Source organism: Eublepharis macularius, chromosome 8, assembly GCF_028583425.1.
Source record: "Eublepharis macularius isolate TG4126 chromosome 8, MPM_Emac_v1.0, whole genome shotgun sequence".
NCBI lineage: Eukaryota > Metazoa > Chordata > Lepidosauria > Squamata > Eublepharidae > Eublepharis > Eublepharis macularius.
The window spans coordinates 100,762,857-100,783,366 of record NC_072797.1 but is presented as its reverse complement, the minus strand read 5'-3'; the positions used below and the strand labels follow the sequence as shown (position 1 = coordinate 100,783,366).

Here is a 20,510-nt window from a genome sequence, read left to right as displayed (position 1 = left end):
ATCCACTAGAGCTATTAAGGCCGTCTCTGTCCCATGAACTGGTCTGAATGCAGACAGGAAAGGATCCAGAGTGCTAGAGTTATCAAGATCTGGAGTTGGTCTGCTACTGTTCTCTCAATCACTTTACTCAGAAAGGCTTTCATAGATGTCACGATATTAAAGGTTACTGTTACCAATCAGCAAGTTCCCATAATGATAGTTCCATCCTATTACTGTCTCTGTACTTCCATGACGAATTGGGGATCAGGCTCAAACCAATTGCCCTTTGTAAAAAGAAAAAAAAGATTAAGTTTGGCAAAAGTGGCCCAATATGAACTGGGTAAGACTTGTGGGGAGCATCTTATTTCCCTTCCCCCACCATTCCCTCTTTCTCTTCTCCGAAAGCCCCTATAGCCTCTCCTTCTTTCCTATCCCTTCCCATCCACCAGCCAACCCACTTTTCTATGTCCCCATCTTCAGCTTCTCCTTCCCATCTCCTGGCATTCTCTACCCAGGAAAACGATGGCTGTGCTGCACAGTGCTGGCCACCAGGTCCAGTTGCATGGTGGGGAACCCACAAGGACTATCCCCTCTATCCCCTTCCCCACACTATTTCCTCTTTCCCTCCTCCTTGCAGCCCCCATATCCTCACTTGCTTCGTTCTCACACACCCACCTGTCTTATCTGCCCCCCCATCTTCAGCTGTATTTGTATTTACTTAATTTATACTCCATCTTTCTCCACAATCAGACCCATAGCAGCTTATATCATTCTCCTCTCTTCCATTTATCCTCAAAACAGCCCTGTGAGAAAGATTAAGTTGAAAGTGTGTGATTGGCTCAAGGTCACCCAGTGAGCTTCCATGGCAGAGGGGGGGGGATTCAGACCTGGGCCTCCCCGATCCTAGTATGAAATTCTTAACTACTGTACCACAGTGGCTTTCATGGTGTGGTTGCTGTTCAACAGTAGCAAAACAGCCAGTCCTGGGTGAGTCATGTGAGGAATTTCACACAGATAAAGTATTCCTGGAAATAGCAGTTATTGGTACTTGCCTTTGTTGAATGATTTTCATGTGTTTTCACATGAATTGCTATACAACTTTTCTCATGAATATGGGTTATATTTGAGTCATTCATTTCACATTTTTAAAATGAAACATGCAAAAATGATCTAAAGAGGTCTTTTTCTTTTCTTTTTTTTCTGTACAGTATTAGCCTCACGACATCGGCCAGACTTAGTGCCAAGTACCCCATCTCTGTTTGAAGCGGCTTCTTTAGCAACCACAATTTCTTCTTCTTCCCTGTTTGTAGATGACAGTTATCAACATGATGGAACTAGGCTTTATTCTAACAGGTATTCAAAATACTTCATTTGTATACACTAGAGATGAGAGGACACCCTCCTCTTGCCTGTTCTGTTCTTCTTCTTCTTCTTCTTCTTCTTCTTCTTCTTCTTCTTCTTCTTCTTCTTCTTATTATTATTATTATTATTATTATTATTATTATTATTATTATTTAAAAAGTTACAGATCAGATCCCCAGTGCTCCATGGCTCAGGAGATTTGCAATATCCCATCTGGAATTGATAAGGACCTTCCATTTGCCCCTTCCAGTTGGCCCGTTGGACTTAGGAGATAGAATAGGAACAGCATAAAGGGGCCTCACTGGATCTTTGAGACCTCAGGATCCAGAGAGGACCTGGCCTATTGCTCTGTGTATATTTTGCATTCAGAGTTTTTTGTCATGTGGTCCATTTTATAATGTACATTTAATTATACAATATTTCTTTTTAGGACAAAATACTAAATTGATGTGTACTGGAGTAACAAGTACAGTTTCTAGATTAGAATTCTCTCTCCCATTGCTCAACAATGCTGCATTATCTAATAGAGCTGTATTTATAGAGTAGAAAAAAAATGAGGTGGAAGGAGGAGGGATATTCTTGTATACTGTACTTCATAAGGAGAAGTGCAGCCTGCTCAAGATTTTCTGTTTTTGAAAACTGCTTTGGTCAAGTATTTTGTTTGAACAACCTCAGTAATTTCTCCTGAAGTAATTGGTTTTCCAAGCCATTCTTTGTCTGTTCCAGCTAGGGGGAAGTAATTGAAATGTGTTTAAGTTATATGTCAGCCTCCTCTTGAGTAACTTAGAAGCCATTCATAAGCACTAGGCTGAATTAAGTGGTAACTTCTAGTAGTATACATGAAAACTTTTGCTCATAAATGCAACCTGATATTCTGGAAAGATGTTTTTAAAAGATATGATCCTGTAATTTTTTTTTTCATGAAGATGAAGTAGAAAATAGTTTCTGCATGTCTTATGTCAAAAAACATAAGTACTGACAGGCTTACATTTGTGTGGTGAATTATTTATTTTTCCTTTTATACAATGTGAAATCTGATAATTTAAGCAAAATCTCACTGCCCAAAAATAAACATGCTATATTGTTATTTTAGTAGTAAATATTCATGCCTTTTCCTATCTTACTATATAATTGAGTAAGTGTATTTCAGATAACTCGCTTTATACCCTGGTTCACCACCAGAGGGCGCTGCCATAGAGGGAAACCTAGGCAAGGCACCATGTCCCTCCAGAAAACATGCCATGGTGGGAAGCCCAGGCCGGGAGCAGGATGGGAGCAGGTGGCAATGCCCGCCTCCCACCTTCACCCAGCTGGTATTAGGAGCGGATCAGGTGGCAATGCCCTCTCCCCACCTTAACCCAGCTGGTATTAGGAACGGAGCAGGGGGCAATACCCACTCCCTACCTTAACCCAGTTGGTATTAGGAGCAAAGCAGGTGGCAATGCCCTCTCCCCCCCATAACCAAGCTGGTATCAGCAGCAGAGCAGGTGGCAATGCCTGCCCCCCTTTGAACCAGTTGGGATCAGGAGCGGAGCAGTTGACAATGCCCGCCCCTTGCCTTAATGCAGCTGGTATTAGGAGCGGAGCAGGTGGCAATGCCCACCCACCCCCTTCAACCAGCTGGGATCAGCAGCGGAGCAAGTGGCAATGCCTGCCCCCTGCCTTAACACAGCTGGTATTAGGAGCGGAGCAGGTGGCAATGCCCACCCCCCCTTCAGCCAGCTGGTATTAGGAGTGGAGCAGGGGGCAATGCCTGCCCCCTGCCTTATCCCAGCTGGTATTAGGAGCAGAGCAGGTGGAATTTCCCCTTCCACCTTAACACAGCTGGGATCAGAAGCAGAGCAGGTGGCAATGCCTGCCCGCCCTTTGAACCAGTTGGGATCAGGAGCGGAGCAGTTGACAATGCCTGCCTCTTGCCTTAACGCAGCTGGTATTAGGAGCGGAGCAGGTGGCAATGCCCACCCCCCCTTCAGCCAGCTGGGATCAGCAGTGGAGCAAGTGGCAATGCCTGCCCCCTGCCTTAACCCAGCTGATGTTAGGAGTGGAGCAGGTGGCAATGCCCACCCCCCCTTCAGCCAGCTAGTATTAGGAGCAGAGCAGTTGACAGTGCCCGCCCCTTGCCTTAATGCAGCTGGTATTAGGAGCGGAGCAGGTGGCAATGCCCACCCCCACCCCCTTCAGCCAGCTGGGATCAGCAGTGGAGCAAGTGGCAATGCCTGCCCCCTGCCTTAACCCAGCTGGTGTTAGGAGTGGAGCAGATGTCAATGCCCATCCCCCACCTTAACCCAGCTAATATTAGGAGTGGAGAAGGTGGCAATGCCTGCCCCCTGCCTTAACCCAGCTGGTATTAGGAGTGGAGCAGATGTCAATGCCCATCCCCCACCTTAACCCAGCTAGTATTAGGAGTGGAGCAGGTGGCAATGCCCTCCCGTGCCTTAACCCAGCTGGTGTTAGTGGCAGAACAGGTGGCAATGTCCACCTCCACCTTAACCCAACTGGTATTAGGAGCGGAGAAGCCTGACTACGGCTGGGTGAAGGGGGGCAGGCATTGCCACCTGCTCCAAGCCTGATCCCAACTGGGTGAAAGGGGCTGGGCACTGCCACCTTCTCCCCGCTGAGTGAAGAGAGAAACATGCATTGCCTCCTGTTCCGTGCCTGATCCTGACAGGTGAAGGTGGGCAGCGGGCTTTACTACCTGCTCTGCTCCTGATCACAGCTGGGTGAAGAGGGTGCGGGCATTGCCCCCTGTTCTGCTCCTGATTCCAGCAGGTTGAAAGGGGGGGCAGGCATTGCTACATGCTTGGCTCCTGACTCCGGCAGGGTGAAGACAGGGTGGGCGTTGCTGCCTGCTCAGTGGCTTATTCCGGTAGGCATTGCCACCTGCTCTGCTCCTTATCCCCGCTAAGTGAAAAGAAGAAGGGCATTGCCTCCTGCTCTGCGCCTGATCCCAGCCAGGTGAAGGTGCGAGGTGGGCATTGCCATTTGCTCCACTTCTGATCCCAAATGGGTGATGGCGGGCGGTTGGCATTGTCACCTGCTCCCCCACTAATATAAGACAGGTTACGGTAGGGGAGGGCATTGCCACCTGCTCCACTTCTAATACCAGCTGGTTAAGGTGGAGGATTGGCAATTGCCACCTGCTCCGCTCCTAATACCAGCGGGGTTAAGGCGAGGGGGGCATTATCACCTGCTCCAGTCCTGATCCCAGTTGGGTGAAGGAGGATGGGCACTGCCATCTGATCTGCTCCTGATCCCAGCTGGTTGAAGGGGGGGTAGGTATTGTCACCTGCTCTGCTCCTAATACCAGCTGGGTTAAGGCAGGGGGTGGGCGGGCACTGCCACCTGCTCCGCTCCTAATACCGGCTGGGTTAAGGCAATGGGTGGGCAAAGCCACCTGCTCTGCTTCTGATCCCAGCTGTGTTAAGGTGGAAGGGGAAATTCCACCTGCTCTGCTCCTAATACCAGCTGGGTTAAGGTGGGGGGTGGGCATTGCCATCTGTTCTGCTCCTAATACCAGCTGGGTTAAGGCACAGGGAGGGTATTGCCGGAGGCAATGCCCCCCCCCTTTACCCAGCATGTATCAAGCATGGAGCAGGTAGCAAAGCCCACCACCCCTTCACGTGGCCGAGATCTGGCAGATCAGGCGTGGAGCAGATGACAATGCCCACCCTCTCTCAAAGCCTCCTTTCCCCTCCAACTCTGATTGGCCCAGCACTCCCCCTGCTCCCATTGCCTGTCTCTCAGGAGAGGCGAAGCTGGAACCAGTCCTGTCTGTAACACCATGGTAAACTGTGTTGGGATAGTCTTTTGTCTTCTATGCTTTACTTTCACCTGAGCTTCTAGAATTAAATAAATTTTCATATTTATGGAGACAGTTTTGAGTACATGTTGCAACTGCAAAATTCTCCTTGAATTTCTCCAACTTCTAAGACAGTAATGCCATCCCCAGATTGCCTCTTGCGTCTCCTACTGACTCTGGAAGCTTTATTACTTTGGTGAAGAAGTCTGTGAAATAGGATCTAATGACTCCTTTTCACAAAATGAGGACCCTTCCTCTAGTGTAGGAAGACTTCTCACTTAATAGATTGACGTTGGATCGATTTGACAAATGCTGTGATCAAACTTACACCCTCCTACTTTTTCCGTCCTACCTTCTCTTTTTGGACATACGCTACACATAACCTCAGGCTTGCATTTATTTCCAACTATTTATTATATCTTGTCTAAAACACTCTGTAATTCCCCCCCCCCCCTTTAAGCACTGCTTTCTAAGCCAGAGGCCTAGCTGCGAAAATGATGAAATACAGTGAACATTAAACAAGCCATTCTGGTGTTCTTCTGACAATCAGACAGTGTTTGTTTGTTTGCTCGCTTGCTTGCATTTAGGTCAGCACTGGAGAAAGTACCAGCAGGAGTAAAATGCTGCTGTGTGGGATATGAATACCAGCCCATACTGCTGTGTGTGTGTGAAACCATGGCGACTATACATGCAGACGGCCAGTCTCCTGGATATGTAGCTGCAGTCCTCGTATTTTCTCTCTCTCATTCAGACTTGTATATGCATACTTTTCGTTAGGGAAGCACTTAACATCCATAGAATCTCTTACAGAGAAGCCAGTCTTCAATTTTAGCATCAACATTCAATTTTAGCATCAATATCCTGCTCTATTTAATTTCTTTATGTTACATATTGGCATGTAATGTAAGTCACATGAAAAAATCCACAGCATTAATAATATCTTTGTTTATAGCTTAGGATGAGTGAAACAGGAAGAGCCATGATGACACATCATCTCTGTGAAACCTGACCTATTCTGTGGGTGTGTCCAGTTTAGCTTTTCCTGTTTCACTCAATAACTGTAATCACAAATTGTCTTTTAAAATAATGTGTGTATGTAAACAAACTGAAAAACTGCAGAACTAGCATGCTGCCTCAAGCTTTTGATGAGGTAAATATTAAATATTCTTTGAAAATGACACACAAGTTACACCCGTTTCGTTTATTTTCCTGTAACCTTTGTTCTGATTCTATTGGAATCTCGGCAGATTTATAAAAATACAATTTATAGTGGATCAGATGAGTAGTGCATAAACATGACACTCCCCCTCCCTCTATTTTTACAAGAGGGTGGCCTGTGAGAACTTGTAGGAAAAGGGAAATTCCATCTCCCACCACCACCACTGGTCACTGCTTCCTCCCCTCTTGTTCTGCCTAATTGCCTTTTTCTTTCCCTTCCTCCCACTTCCTGTTTACGTGGTTTCCTCCACAATCCACCAGTTGCATGTTCCCCAGCTCCCTTTTATTGATCACTATTACATAGACTGGGTTTGGGGGGGGGGGGTTGTCTGTATTTATTTTTCAACTTTTAATATTTTTCTGTAAGCCTTGCAGTTACTCCAGGTTTGCAGAAACATATACTCTAGTCCTGGGTGTCCCCTTCTTGCAGTTGTTTTTTTCAACCATATGTAAGGGTCAAACGTTGCTGTTAGATACATTATGCAAAATGGAATTTTACATTGAAAGTAGAATCCTGCAGTCATACAGTTTAGAGCACACAGTAACTCCCATAAGGCTCTACTATAACCCTCCCCAAATAGTTAATGTGTATGACAGCTCATCCAAACTCACTGAGATCCACTTGAACCATTCAGTACCACCTAAACGTCTTGCCCGTAACACCTTGCATTGAACACTTTGTACCCAGCTGTTCTCCAGACCTTTGGGCACTCTGCTTTTTCTGCTGAAAGTAGCCAGTATTTTGGGGTATTGGGCAGGGTCCCTGATGGATGTTCTTAGTAAAAAGGAGGACTTCAGCTGCAAAAGAATGGATCCAACTAGTCATAATTATATTGTATGGTATGCCATGGCACAGAGTAGTAAGCTGCAAAAGTGCAGTCCAAGCTCTGTTCAGAACCTGAGAGCGGGACCACAAGTGACGCCTGACACAGGTTGGACACTAGTCAGCTTCCCTCAAGTTTTGATGGGAAATGTAGGCATCCTGGTCTTGCAGCTTGACTCTCTGACTGCTGTCCAATGGACTTTTCAACTGTCACTTGTCCAACATTCCGCCAAGCTGCCTACATTTCCCATCAAAACTTGAGGGAAGCTGGCAAGTGTCCAACCTGTGTCAGGCGTCACTTGTGGTCCCGCTCTCAGAGTTTGATCCTGGCAAAAGCTGGGTTCAGGTAGCCGACTCAAGGTTGACTCAGCCTTCCATTCTTCCGAGGTCAGTAAAATGAGTACTCAGTTTCCTGGGGGTAAAGTGTAGATGACTGGGGAAGGCAATGGCAAACCATCCCGTAACAAAAGTCTGCTAAGAAAACATCATGATGTGACATCCTCCCATGGGTCAGTAATAACTCGGTGATTGTACAGGGGACTTTACCTTTTTAGCTACATAGTTAATGAATACTTCTGCATAAAATTAGATGAGAATTATTTACTACTTGGGAAAAACCCTATATATATATGTATCTTAACACAGTACGTGATTTTCTTTTCATGCTCATTGTGTGTTCCTTTTATATCCAGTAAAGGATTGCCTTCAAGTTCAACATTCACCTTAGAAGACAGTGCTATCTACTTGACTTCGGAACAGAGCACAGTAGAGACAGAGAATGATAATGCTTCTGTGCTGGATGTATACTTAGTAAGTTGCCTAACAGCATTGCTTTTTTAAATATAAATGTTTACATAAATATAATTTTTTAAAAAAGTTAAAGGGCCATTCATTGTGGGTTGTATTCTGTATATATGAGCACTTATTCCTAATCATTCCTCCTGCCCATCTTGTTGCAAATATAAAATATTTTCCCTGGAGTTTCTTTTAAAGCTGAAGGACAAGGCTATCTAGTGGAGAGCTGTTGCTTGGGAGAAGACAGACATGACGCAACTGCTCTTAAACTATAATCCATTCATGGTTTTGTAGCTGAACAAGTACATCAGTGTTGAAGATTCTTATTGTTGCTTTGGTTACCAAAGGGCCATCCATTTCATTGGAATAGGAAATTCTTTGCCTCCAGCAACATCATGCTGCCATGAATTTGGTATGTGCTGACTGGAAATTTCCAAGAGGATTAACTATATAGATTCTTAAGGTTTGAGCAGCAGATTTTACAGTCTTTTGAAGAGGACTATGTAAATATACCATTGTTGAAAAAAAAACCTCTGCTCTTAATAGATACATCTGTTTTAAAATATTGTTTGTCTCATTTAGTTTGTGTATTAGATGTAAAGGCAAAGAAAGTGCCTGTGACCTTCTTAAGATGCCCTTGGGAAATCCCAAAGATGTGGTAATTTTCCATAACTTTGAATGGGCTAGCATTCACATAGTTCTTTTATTCTAGGTTCCCAGTACTGTCCAGATTACTCATCTAGGAAATCTAGTAGCTGTGATGTCTCTGATTTGTACTGAGATCAGGATGCCATTATTGCACTTTTGTACAACTCCTGCAATTTCCATCTCCTTTGGTAGTACAAATATATTTAATAGAATTATATATATAAAATATCCCCTATTCTATTGTTTTACATAAGTAATGGTGGCAGTCATATCCAGAATTAAGAGAATTTCTCAATAATTAGTGAAGTTTGAAAAATAATGCCCTCCACAGCAGCTGTAAATGGCTTCATCATAATACTAGTTCAGCCAGTTTTTGTTTACTGAAGGCACTGAAGGGAACAAAAGTCACAGCATGTTGTTGATCCAGGCTGAATGCTTCAATAGGGTTTGTGCGGGTATAGCTAGTCTGTCTTTGTGATATATGAAAAATATTCAGAGAAATTGATTAGGAACAAAATGAAAGCAAAAACCATATATCATCTTTTATTAAGACTAACCAAAAATAACAGAACACATCGTGAGAACTTTCAAGATCTCTTTTGCAAGCCGCTGAACTTTTTTTTGCACAGCTAATAGTAATCTGCTGATTAACACCTATTAGAAGCTTCTAAATATCAACATCAGAACATCCTGAAAAGCTTTTAAGCAAGGGGCCAATTGTATTTGCTGGTGGAAGACATCAGAGGCAGACAGGCAAATCTCCCTGGAGAGGGAGTTCCAAAGTTTTGGTCTTGAGAAGTTCCTTTCCTGAGTTACCACTGCCTCAGATGGCAGGGGCACCTGAACCAAGGCCTCAGGTGGATGGGTAACTTCATATTGGAGAAGGCAGTCCTTAAGGTATACTGGTCCCAAGCCATATAGGGATTTAAAGATCAATGCCAGCACCTTGAATTGTGCCTGGAAGCAAACTGGGAGCCAGGGTAGATGGAACAAAAGTGGAGTGATATGGTCTGTATGACCTCCTTCAGTCATCACTCTGGCCACGGCATTCTGTACCAATGGCAGATTCTGGACAGATTTCAGATGAAAATATAACATTCAGCTGATGAGCTTAACTCTTAAAACATATTTATAGGTCCCTTGAGGATTATGGATGGCTTCGTTAAGCCACAGTTTGTTTGGAAAGCTTGTGATGACCAGTTATGTGAATACTTTATCACATCTGAGGAAGTGGTGCTCAGCGCATCCAAAAATATTTCAAACTGTGAATTCAGATAGAAGGTGTCTACGATCTTGGCATGTGTCTGAGAATAAAAGTGTTCACACAATTGGTCATTGCCCACCCACCAGCAATAAGGACTTTATTTTATGGGATTCCATCCTTTTGCCATTGTCCTAAAACAAAAGCTATAATAGATTGGATATACCTGTGTATAACTGTGCCAAACACAAGGAACAATGGGTTCAGTAGAGATTGTGTCGTCTTAGAACAGTGTGCAATACCTGCAGGTCCGTGCTGCAAATAACTCTTTGTACTAAATGTGTATGGCTTAAGAAGCAATATGTCTGATGTTGCTTTGTGCAGCTGAATGTTTATCTAGCTACTAAACTGCACCACTGTTTCAGCAGGCATCATAATATCCTGTTCCTCCTCCTGGTTTTTCAAACGATGCCAATGTGCCATCATTAGAAACTATTAAGGTGTATCAATATGGCATATTGCATGGTCCACTGGGTTTCAGAGGATGGACTAATGCAGCTGATGTAAGAAAATACACATAGACCCATACACTGGATCAGGTTGATATAATGGTAAGATGAATAGTATCCCCTTATATGGTAAAAACATTTAGTTCACAGGAAAATCATGTAGGCACATTATGCAATAACTATAGAACCAGTGTTTAAATAGTACTTTTAAAAACATCTTTCATCAAATATAACATTCAGTCCTTCCGCTCAGTGCCATTTTCATATTTTGGGTTGATTTATTTACAGACTTAGATTGAGTGACTACAGTTTTATTTGTCATCTTTTAGCCCTGAGATCAGCTTAGGATAAAAGCTGCTGAAATTAGTTCTGGGCCTTTGTGGGGGGGCGGGTCTTACTTAATGTTTGCATTGAAGTAATATAAACTGCAAAAATGAAAAAAAGCTTTTGGGCATTCCTATGCTTTCATCATGTGGGTACTTTTTCATTTTCACAGCAGGTACACTGATATTTGGAACTTTATCATTGTACTTCAGTGGCTAATTACCCCAAATTTGTGTAGGTGGTAGCAGCAGCAGTATGTCTGCAAGTCATTTATTCTCAAAATAAACATAGCAGCACCAAGCTTTTAAATGTTTGCAGCAGAGCAACTAAAAGTGAAAATCAACTGTTTGGTGTTTTGTTGTAACATTAGTATTCATTTACATACCACCTAGTTACCTAGAGTGGAATGTTTATATAAGAAACAAAGATTCTATTTCAATAATGAGTTTAGTTAGTTTAGTTTAGGCTCAGGGCGGCTCACAACATTTAGATATAAATTTAAAATATACACTTAAAACCATAAACATATAACTGTCAATGCATAAGGCATCAGTGCTCAAAATAAGAGGCTGTACTAACTATAAGGTGCAAATAATCAGGGAGGGACATCGTCAGGCCTCAGTCATAGGCCCAGCGGAACATCTCCATTTTATAGGCCCTGCGGAACTGGGTCCGGTTCTCCATTGGAGGAGATTTCCACCAGGCTGGTGCCAGGGCTGAAACAGCCCTGGACCTGGTTGAGACCAGACAAATGAGAAATATCTGTTTTGGATAGAAAATGCTATTCAAACAGTCATCATTTAAATTCTGAATTCTGTAGGGAAGGGAATTATTTTGTCGACTTGGGCAGTGTTGTATGCAGGTCTCTACACCTAATGCCCCTTGCTCAGAAATGACTGACAGTTTCCTTGTCACTAGATAGAGAAACGGTGACCATACATATTGTGATGGGCATTCTTAACTTGGGCAAAATATTCCCCCTCTTACCCTCACTACAATCCTGTGAGATAGATCAGGTTGAGAGATCTTAACTAGCTCGTGGTTACTCAACAAGGTTCATTGCTGAACTGGAATTTGAACTTGTGTCTCTTGGCTTAAGTCCAGCTGCTATACTATACTTGGCTGATCAAACACACATACGCATACTTTGTGCCCACTATTATACATGTATAGTAGGAGATGAGAATGTATGGTGTTACTAGCTGTGGAGCCCTAAAATGTGTTCCTTACAAAAAATTTGTGCCATTTAATTAGGTCCTGTGGTCAATGCTTCTCAGAGGCTGTGCTAAGTACTGAGATAAGTTTTTTTTCATGAAACCATTGAAGAGGAATTACACTTTGAACTGAGGCCTAGTTGTAGGGATTCTTACTAAGGGCATGGGCTTTTCAAGATTGCAACTTAATGGGACTGTCCTGTTTTCATCTCTGTTCTTCTGTGACACACAGAATGAGCCAGCTAGTAATGTTAGCTCCAATAGCAGTAAGTTATTTAGCAAGCCAGAATTAAAATCGGTCAACATGAGTATTTTGTTTTATAAATGTATTGCATAAAACATTTTGTTTACAGCTTTAAATGGCTCTTGGAACTGTCTTGATTTTATTTATCCAAACTCAACACTGCCACCTACTGCTGATTTAAAATAGAGCAAACAAGACTGTGTCTTTTTTCAGAGGAGTTAGCCGTGTTAGTCTGTAGTAGCAACATCAAAAAGTGTCCAGTAGCACCTTTAAGACTAACCAATTTTATTGTAGCATAAGCTTTCGAGAATCAAGTTCTCTTCTTCAGATGCATGATCCGAACTGGTCAAATACAGAAGAGGAGGGGAGAGGGGGGAGAAAGAAGGGGACATATATCACAAGGAGACAGAATGCAATTAGCGCGGAGGCAGTCAAAACATTCCTTTGCTTGGAAATGTAAACATCTCCTCCTGGTGTGCAGTCAGCCCGCCCTATTAGTTTGTAGCAGTGAAGGTATCCAATTCCTATGTAGTACAAGCCTTCGATGACCACAGCTCTCCCTGCCAGCTGCATCTGACAAAGAGAACTGTGGTCACTGAAAGCCCACACCAGGCGTCACTGGGCTCCCCCAGACCACGCCTCTGTAAAGGGAATCTGTTACCTGTGATAATGTGATAATCATTCATAGTCTCTATTCAGTCCCAGCTTGACAGAGTCAAATTTGCATATGAATTCCAATTCAGCAGCCTCCCGTTGGATTTTGTTTTTGAAAGGTTTCTGTTGAACCACAGTGACCTTTAAGTCTTTGGTGGAATGTCCTGGTAGATTGAAGTGTTGCTCCCACTGAATCGGTAGATTGAAGTGTTGCTCCCACTGAATCGGCCAGCAGAGTCACCAGCACAGGTACCAGGCCCTGCAACAGACCCAGATGCCAGCTCTGCCCCTATATCTACCCAGGGAATACAATTACAGGACCCAATGGCATCAACTACACTGTCTCTGGCTCTTACAGCTGCTCATCCTCCAATCTGATATATGCCCTCATGTGCCAACAATGTCCTTCTGCTCTGTACATTGGACAAACCAGCCAAACTCTACGCAAAAGAATAAATGGACACAAATCTGACATTAGAAATGGAAACGTCCAAAAACCAGTGGGAGAACACTTCAATCTACCAGGACATTCCACCAAAGACTTAAAGGTCGCTGTGGTTCAACAGAAACCTTTCAAAAACAAAATCCAACGGGAGGCTGCTGAATTGGAATTCATATGCAAATTTGACTCTGTCAAGCTGGGACTGAATAGAGACTATGAATGGTTATCACATTATCACAGGTAACAGATTCCCTTTACAGAGGCGTGGTCTGGGGGAGCCCAGTGACACCTGGTGTGGGCTTTCAGTGACCACAGTTCTCTTTGTCAGATGCAGCTGGCAGGGAGAGCTGTGGTCATCGAAGGCTTGTACTACATAGGAATTGGATACCTTCACTGCTACAAACTAATAGGGCGGGCTGACTGCACACCAGGAGGAGATGTTTACATTTCCAAGCAAAGGAATGTTTTGACTGCCTCCGCGCTAATTGCATTCTGTCTCCTTGTGATATATGTCCCCTTCTTTCTCCCCCCTCTCCCCTCCTCTTCTGTATTTGACCAGTTCGGATCATGCATCTGAAGAAGAGAACTTGATTCTCGAAAGCTTATGCTACAATAAAATTGGTTAGTCTTAAAGGTGCTACTGGACTCTTTTTGATTTTGTGTCTTTTTTATTACCCTGGCTGCTCATTAAAATATTGTTTGAAGGCTTTGATGTGTACCTTTGACCTAGGCCAGAACAATACAGTAGGGGTTGTCAGATACTGTTTCTTACCCAATGTTTGTTTACTTTTCAAAGTTACCAGCTCCATAGTTTGGTGCTGAGAAACCTTTTTGTTTTGTCACCATACTACAAATCCCTTGTGCCCTAAATGTTTGTAATGCACCATGCTAAGAAATGTAATTAACCTGGAAAAGAAGTGTATCAAAAATAATCATTGCAGCCACGAAGTATGATGTCTAACGTATGGCATTATAATGGATACAAATTAGATTATTATTTTAAGTTACCAGTTTGGATTGTGTTACCTTGACACTCGACAGATACCAATAAAATGTGTATTGGATTTTTTACATGTCGTTTACAATTCCAGTGGCCTTACCTATGGCCAAGTAGGTATTTCAAACTGTTACAGAGGTTGTTTATACCACCTGACAGCGGCTGCATTTAGATACCTCAATAAGGCATGTTTTATAAAACTTAGTTTCGCTATCTGAATGCAGACGATCCAGCAAAACTGGACTTGTTGATTAGCACCAAACCAGGATTTCAGACTAGCTCATTTTTTTAACCACTTATTGTTGTACTAATTGTTGTGATGTCTGAATTTACACATCATAATTGATTGAGTAGCATTGACTCCCTGAGCTTCCTTGTCGCAGACATTAGAGTACCGGGAGCATGTACTCCCCAATGAGGTAAGAAGCAGAGGAAACGATTTATGGTGCACAACCCAGGATAGAATCTGGTAGACTAAGCAGACTTTGTTAGAGAAATCACAGTTTATCATGCCATCTGAATGCAGCTATTGTTAATTCGCTGGTCTGAGGACTTAACTGAAGGGAAAGGTTTTCCTTCGGCAAAGTCTGAAGGATTGCCCAGTAGTGAGACTTGCCTGCTGCTGGCTCCTGATATAGCTCAGAATACCATAATCTTCTCCCACCCCCGTTTCTTCTCACATACATGTTTTCTCAGTTGCACCCTGCAGAAGTCATAGCTGTTATCTCTAAATGTATAGGAATAGTTTGCCTGTACAGACAAGAGGATACTATTAAAAAGGGAGGAAATGTCACTGTTAAATCCAACAAAAGGCTATCTCAAGCTACTTTCAGTTTAGGTCAATCCAGGACTTTTGCTGCATCTGCATAAATTGCATGAACTGAAGATGTGCCTCAGAGGATGCTGGGATGAAAGCCTCAGGTCACGTGCACATGATTTTAGATTTTCACTATGGCATCTTCTGTTACATTGAGAGGCTCCTCAGATTGCACTTGGTCCCTAAAATTGTTGCTGTCCAGAGTGACCTTTGCTAAATTTTTATCCTGTCCTTTGTCCAGTGAACTGAGGGTGAAGTACATGGTCATTCCCACCTCCATTTTATCCTCTCAAGGAGCAGTTATGCATACACCTGATAGTAACTCTTTCACATTTCAGACACGAAGTCTGGTTAAAATGATGCCTTTCAAAATGAACATATTGTTTACAAATAATTTCTTGCATATACACAGCTTAGCTTCAATAATGTTGTGCTGTGGTAGCATGTTACAACCCCCTTTCTGTCGTGTAGTTAGATCTTGCCTTAAACCCTCTTTTTACACCCTCTGAGTAGATTGCTGCCACCAGGAATTATATTCCAAAATAGTTAACTTAAATGTCCCTTTTAATAATGTGCCCAAGCGTTAGGCTCCTTCATGGGTCTGTGTGATTCTGAGGATAGGAATGGGACATAGGAAAAATATATATTCTGGGATAAAAAAGTAATAAACTTTTTATTTTTATAAGAAGTGTATTGGTTTCACACTACTACTTAAGCTTGATGGTTTCAAAATTAGTTCTCAGTTCTTAAACTTTCTTTACATAGGCTCAGTCACACAGATCTTCATAAACTTTCTCTCTCAGGCACACACAGTTTGCCTGCTTCAGATAGATCAATCACTCACTCAAATACACATAGACTTTCTCTCAGGCGCACACACAGTTTGCCTGTCAAAACCAGAAAGTAGGATGAATGTGCTCTAACAGATTCTTCCACACAGGTTGCCTTAGTGAACTAGAATGCGAATCCCCTCAGGCTTCCACACAGGTTGCCTGCTTTGCCCAGACTGACACTCTCTCAGAAATATATAGACACTCTCAGGTTGCACACAGCTTGCCTGTCTAAACCAGAATGCCACTTTCTCTCTCTGCTCAGTAACTAAAAACAGCAGTTCGCTCCGCCCACTCTCAGTCATCAACCAGTCATCTCACTTACTTATCCCTCTCTTTCACCCCCATTCTTCATCTGTATCACACCAAGCATTTAAATACACACACACACACACACTTAAAATCATTGCATGGCCGTTCTTGCCAAAGCAATTTTTTAAAATGTGCACAGCCTATCAGATCTTAAATGGCAAATGAGAAGCTCTGCTGGGCAAAAGCCCCACTGGCCCCGCCTACTTTCTAAAAATACTTGACGGATGCCAGAAAGTTGTTAGCAGGAGCTGTGGCTCCCATAGGGGCTATGTTGGGGACCCCTGATTTACATTATTTAAATCAGTAGCATTCCTATTTTAGTCCATTAAGCATCAACTACCAATGAGTTTGACAGAATTTGATGTTAACAGTAAAGAATGCTGTATTTTAATGGTATTTATTAATGTTATGTGAGATCCTTCCAGACAGTGACCTAATGCTGCTATTCATATGTAATCTGTAAATAACATCTGTTTTGCAATATCACTTACAGCTCTCATAAGTGTATAATTATACAGCACAGTATATCTCTTTGCCTCGTACCACTATGTTAGATGGCTATCAGCATTTTCAGTATAGTTTGAGTGGGCTTATCCATAAGCAAGATAAGCTTATTAGTATGCCCCTCAATATTTGCTTTCTTTTTAAGGATGACAGATTTGTTTACCTTTTTTAAAAAATTAAAAAACATAGAAACCTTACATTCGAGCTGCATTGTTAAAAAAACTTTTCTGTTTTATAGGATGTTGTAGTTTCAAGAAGCCCTCAGATACTTGAAGGATATTAGAAGCTTAGTCTGCAGACTAATCCAATTAAAATATTTGGCTTGAAACAATTGAGTGTTCTTTCAGTTTAATGCAACAAAACTGATGTGTCAATACAGTAAAATAGTTTAGAACTTGATGAGTTTTTAACTTTGGTATAATTTATCAGAGGTGTTGTTAGATTGTTCTTGCAAATATATTAATTTATTGTGAGGCTTCAATAAGATAAATGTTTTGCACTATAACTATTCTGAATATCTATAACAAAACCCTTTCGAAGCCCCAGTTCATAAAGCATTGTGTTGAAAGAAACCTCGTAGTGTTTACTGGTCTTCAAAGCTGGTGGAGAAATTTATGCTTCAAAATCTCTCTCCAGCCCCTCTCTATTTGGGAGAAGAAAATGGGCAAAAAATATCTCTGACCTGACTTGCAGTGGAATTCCTAAGGAGAGTTACTCCAGTCTAAGCCAATTGTTTCCAGTGGGCCTGGACTGGAGTAACTCTGCTTAGGATTTCACTGTTGGTGATTTTTGTTCATTCTAAGCAGAAAACTGCAAGTGGTACATTACCATAAAGTGGTGGCAGTTCTCCTTGCCCTCAGAGATGGAAAAGATAGTTACTTTAATCTGTTTTTGAAGAAATGAGGAGGCTGAACTGTTTCTTTCCTCTCTTGCTAGTAACATACATTTCAGGGAAAAGTTTCAGTGATGATTCCAGTAACAGAATGGTACTGAACTTTTCTCTCTCCTTGAAATGCGTTTTTGGAGGGACAGAGAACCATGGCGTGGGCAGGGTGGGGGTGTCATTGGGTTGCCGGGAGGCAGAAAAGTTACTTTCTGCTGATGGAAGTGGCTTCTGTAGAAAATGAACTTTGATTCCAACACTGTCTCTTACAGTGTGTTCTTTTAAAATCAGTGGCTTGGCTTTACAAGTAATTTCTGCAGACAGAAAGGGTTTCTCTCCATGGAGTGCATCTTTCTCTCCTCCCCTTCCTGTTGCAGCTCAAAATGCCCCCTGAAATGCTGCTCCTGGGGGAGTTGGAAGTCTGCAGGATGAGGGAATCAGCAAAAATCACACCTACTCTTTCCATCCACGGAAGTCCTGTGTTGGACCCATGCATCATTCAAAATATGATCACTGTGTGGAAAGTCTGTCTCCTGCTCAAAAGATGCAGCAGGAGTATAAAGACCATGTCTATGCATAATAGTGGTGATCTTCGTGGTAACGGATACCAGGATCAGAGCCAGGACCACTCACTGAGAGACTCCTCTTTTCAGCTTCCCACGAGTGCACTGGTCATAAAGGACTGGCCTCAATTGGCTGTTAACATCTTTATGGAGGCAAAATAAAATAGCTTCCAATGCCTTGGGACATTTTAATTTTTACATTCTTTATTTAAATATTTATACTCCACTTTTCTTGATGGGGATCCATAGCACTTTCAAACAACATTTTCCCCTCCTCCATTTTATCCTCACAACACAACTGTGAGGTAGCTTAGGCTGAGTGTGTGTGTGTGCACACACTCATGCGCATCTGGCCCAATATCTCTGCTTTCATGGCAGAGTGGGGATTGGAACATCCCAGACCAGAGTTTGCACTCTAACCACTAGGCTATAATTACTCTGTTAGTTACACTGTAATTTAAAGGTTAAACTTTTTAAAGGTTGTGTAAACAAAGCAAATGTTTAACTTCTACGCTGAGAACCAAACATTTTCGAAGTGGGAAGAAAGGGAGATGTTAAAAAGGGAGTATACATAGCTGAATGTGAAAGATGCCTAAAAAGCTAATATTACCAAGAGTTCTAGGTTACGTTGAACCGACTTCTGTTGACTTCAGTAGAGCCTAGTTCCATGTACAGATGCTCAAAAAATGATAAATATTAGTACTGTATCAGATACCATTGTAAACACTTCTGAAAAGCACCAGCGCTTTCATCAGTGACTGTTGTATGATAATACAGTATTAGACTTGGCTGCAATGTCTTCTTTTATAGGCTGAGATGTTGTTATGCATATAAAATTCTGCATGTGAAGGAATGAACAGTGATTGCTTTTCAGCCATACTGCTAATTTGGATGAGGGTGGGTAACAGAGCTGCCTTGATACGCTTGTAAAACATATTCATAAACTTTTTTCCCCACTTTCAGTAACAGTGCATTAATAAATGAGCATCTTTGAAGAAAACGCACTTTCTGCACTCCTGATTTACGTGGAAAAATGGCTGAGCCTAGTAAACAAAGAGTTCGTAATCAACAGAACCTCTGTGGAAAGTCTCAAAGGGTTCTTGGACCGTAGAAAAGAACACCTTAGACTCGGCAGATGAGACGTGAAACATTCCACATTTTACGACGATGTGCTGTTGCCTGCTGAACTGTGAAGAACTGCTATGCCATAGTTAAGCTGCTTTCTCTATTATTGCCAATCATCTTTTCAGGACTTGAAAGTGATATTTTCCTATTGACTCTCAAGTAATTTTTCATTTGCATGTATCCATTGATTATGCACAAACAAATTATATAATCTGCTTTGCCTATTTAAAGAGCCATCATCACAGTGGTGAATATAATGTAAATCAATTCTGCTTTCCTCAGAATTATAATTGCTCACATTAATTTCATACAAGGGTTAGTGTAATACGTCTGCACATACTTTATGGAAACTCTTCTGTAAAGAAATTTTCACTGTTTATTAGTGAAATGAAGAAATGCTATTTATAACAAGGCCTTATGTTGTGTACATATATTGTCTTTGAAATATTTGTGATTAGATATATTGCTTGTAAAGGAGAAAAATTACATAATTTATTTAGTATATTCTACCGTAAACTATAGTTTTATTGACAGAAATAAAGTATTTTGTTCTCAAAAGAAGTGTTGCAAGCTATTCTGAAGGTTAAGCTGCTGCACAGTTCCTGAACAATCTTGTAACTTTCCAAAAACGTCTTCTTAATGTAGTACTGTTGATTTATATATAATGGGAAAAGGTGTCCTGTACGCATGGAGAAGATTGTGAGAAAGACAGAGAATGGTAAACCTTGATAACAGAAAATATAGCAGATGCCATATACAAGGCATGATGATATTGCAGCTCTCTTGCCATGGATCATCCATAAGAAGCAAAGAAGATGTGCAAGTAATCTTGTTTTTGCCATGGGGATCTGGTTGCAGAAGGAATGCTAAACTTAGTCTAAAGCTGTTTTCCCAAGAGAGACAAATGCGCCTTTGTGCCAAATGTGAACACTGTTAATCCTACAGAATGCAAAAGTTAAATTTACATTGAGCTAATGTAGGTTTTATATCAGCATTAAAGACCAAGTTAAGCACATGCCTCTCAGGTGAAAATGCCTTTAGAATCATGCTTTATGTTGACAGGTAAACATGGGAGCTAGAGAAATGCCTCTTCACAGTATGTGCCAAATTCTACAGGTGACATATTCTGTTAGGCAATCAGACTCTATGTTGTGTACAAATATTACCAGGAAGAACAACATCCTCGCTGAGGCATCTGTTGAGCAAAATTATGGACACCTAATAGGAGTGACTATCTTGTATGGGAAACTGGCTGAGACTCAACTGT

At 41.9% G+C, this 20,510-nt stretch overlaps 1 protein-coding gene across 2 annotated transcripts in view; it reads left to right on the top strand.

Annotated features, from left to right (window-relative positions):
- Window positions 1-19,793, top strand: part of PIP5K1B (phosphatidylinositol-4-phosphate 5-kinase type 1 beta) — a 102,492-nt gene extending 82,699 nt beyond the window's left edge. For both annotated transcript variants that reach the window (XM_054986633.1, XM_054986632.1), the window contains 3 exons: window positions 1,188-1,332; window positions 7,874-7,991; window positions 19,082-19,793. In XM_054986633.1, coding sequence (XP_054842608.1) covers window positions 1,188-1,332; window positions 7,874-7,991; window positions 19,082-19,084 — 266 coding nt within the window. In that variant the 3' untranslated portion in view covers window positions 19,085-19,793. The remainder of the gene's footprint in view (window positions 1-1,187; window positions 1,333-7,873; window positions 7,992-19,081) is intronic.
- Window positions 19,794-20,510: the final 717 nt, after the last annotated feature.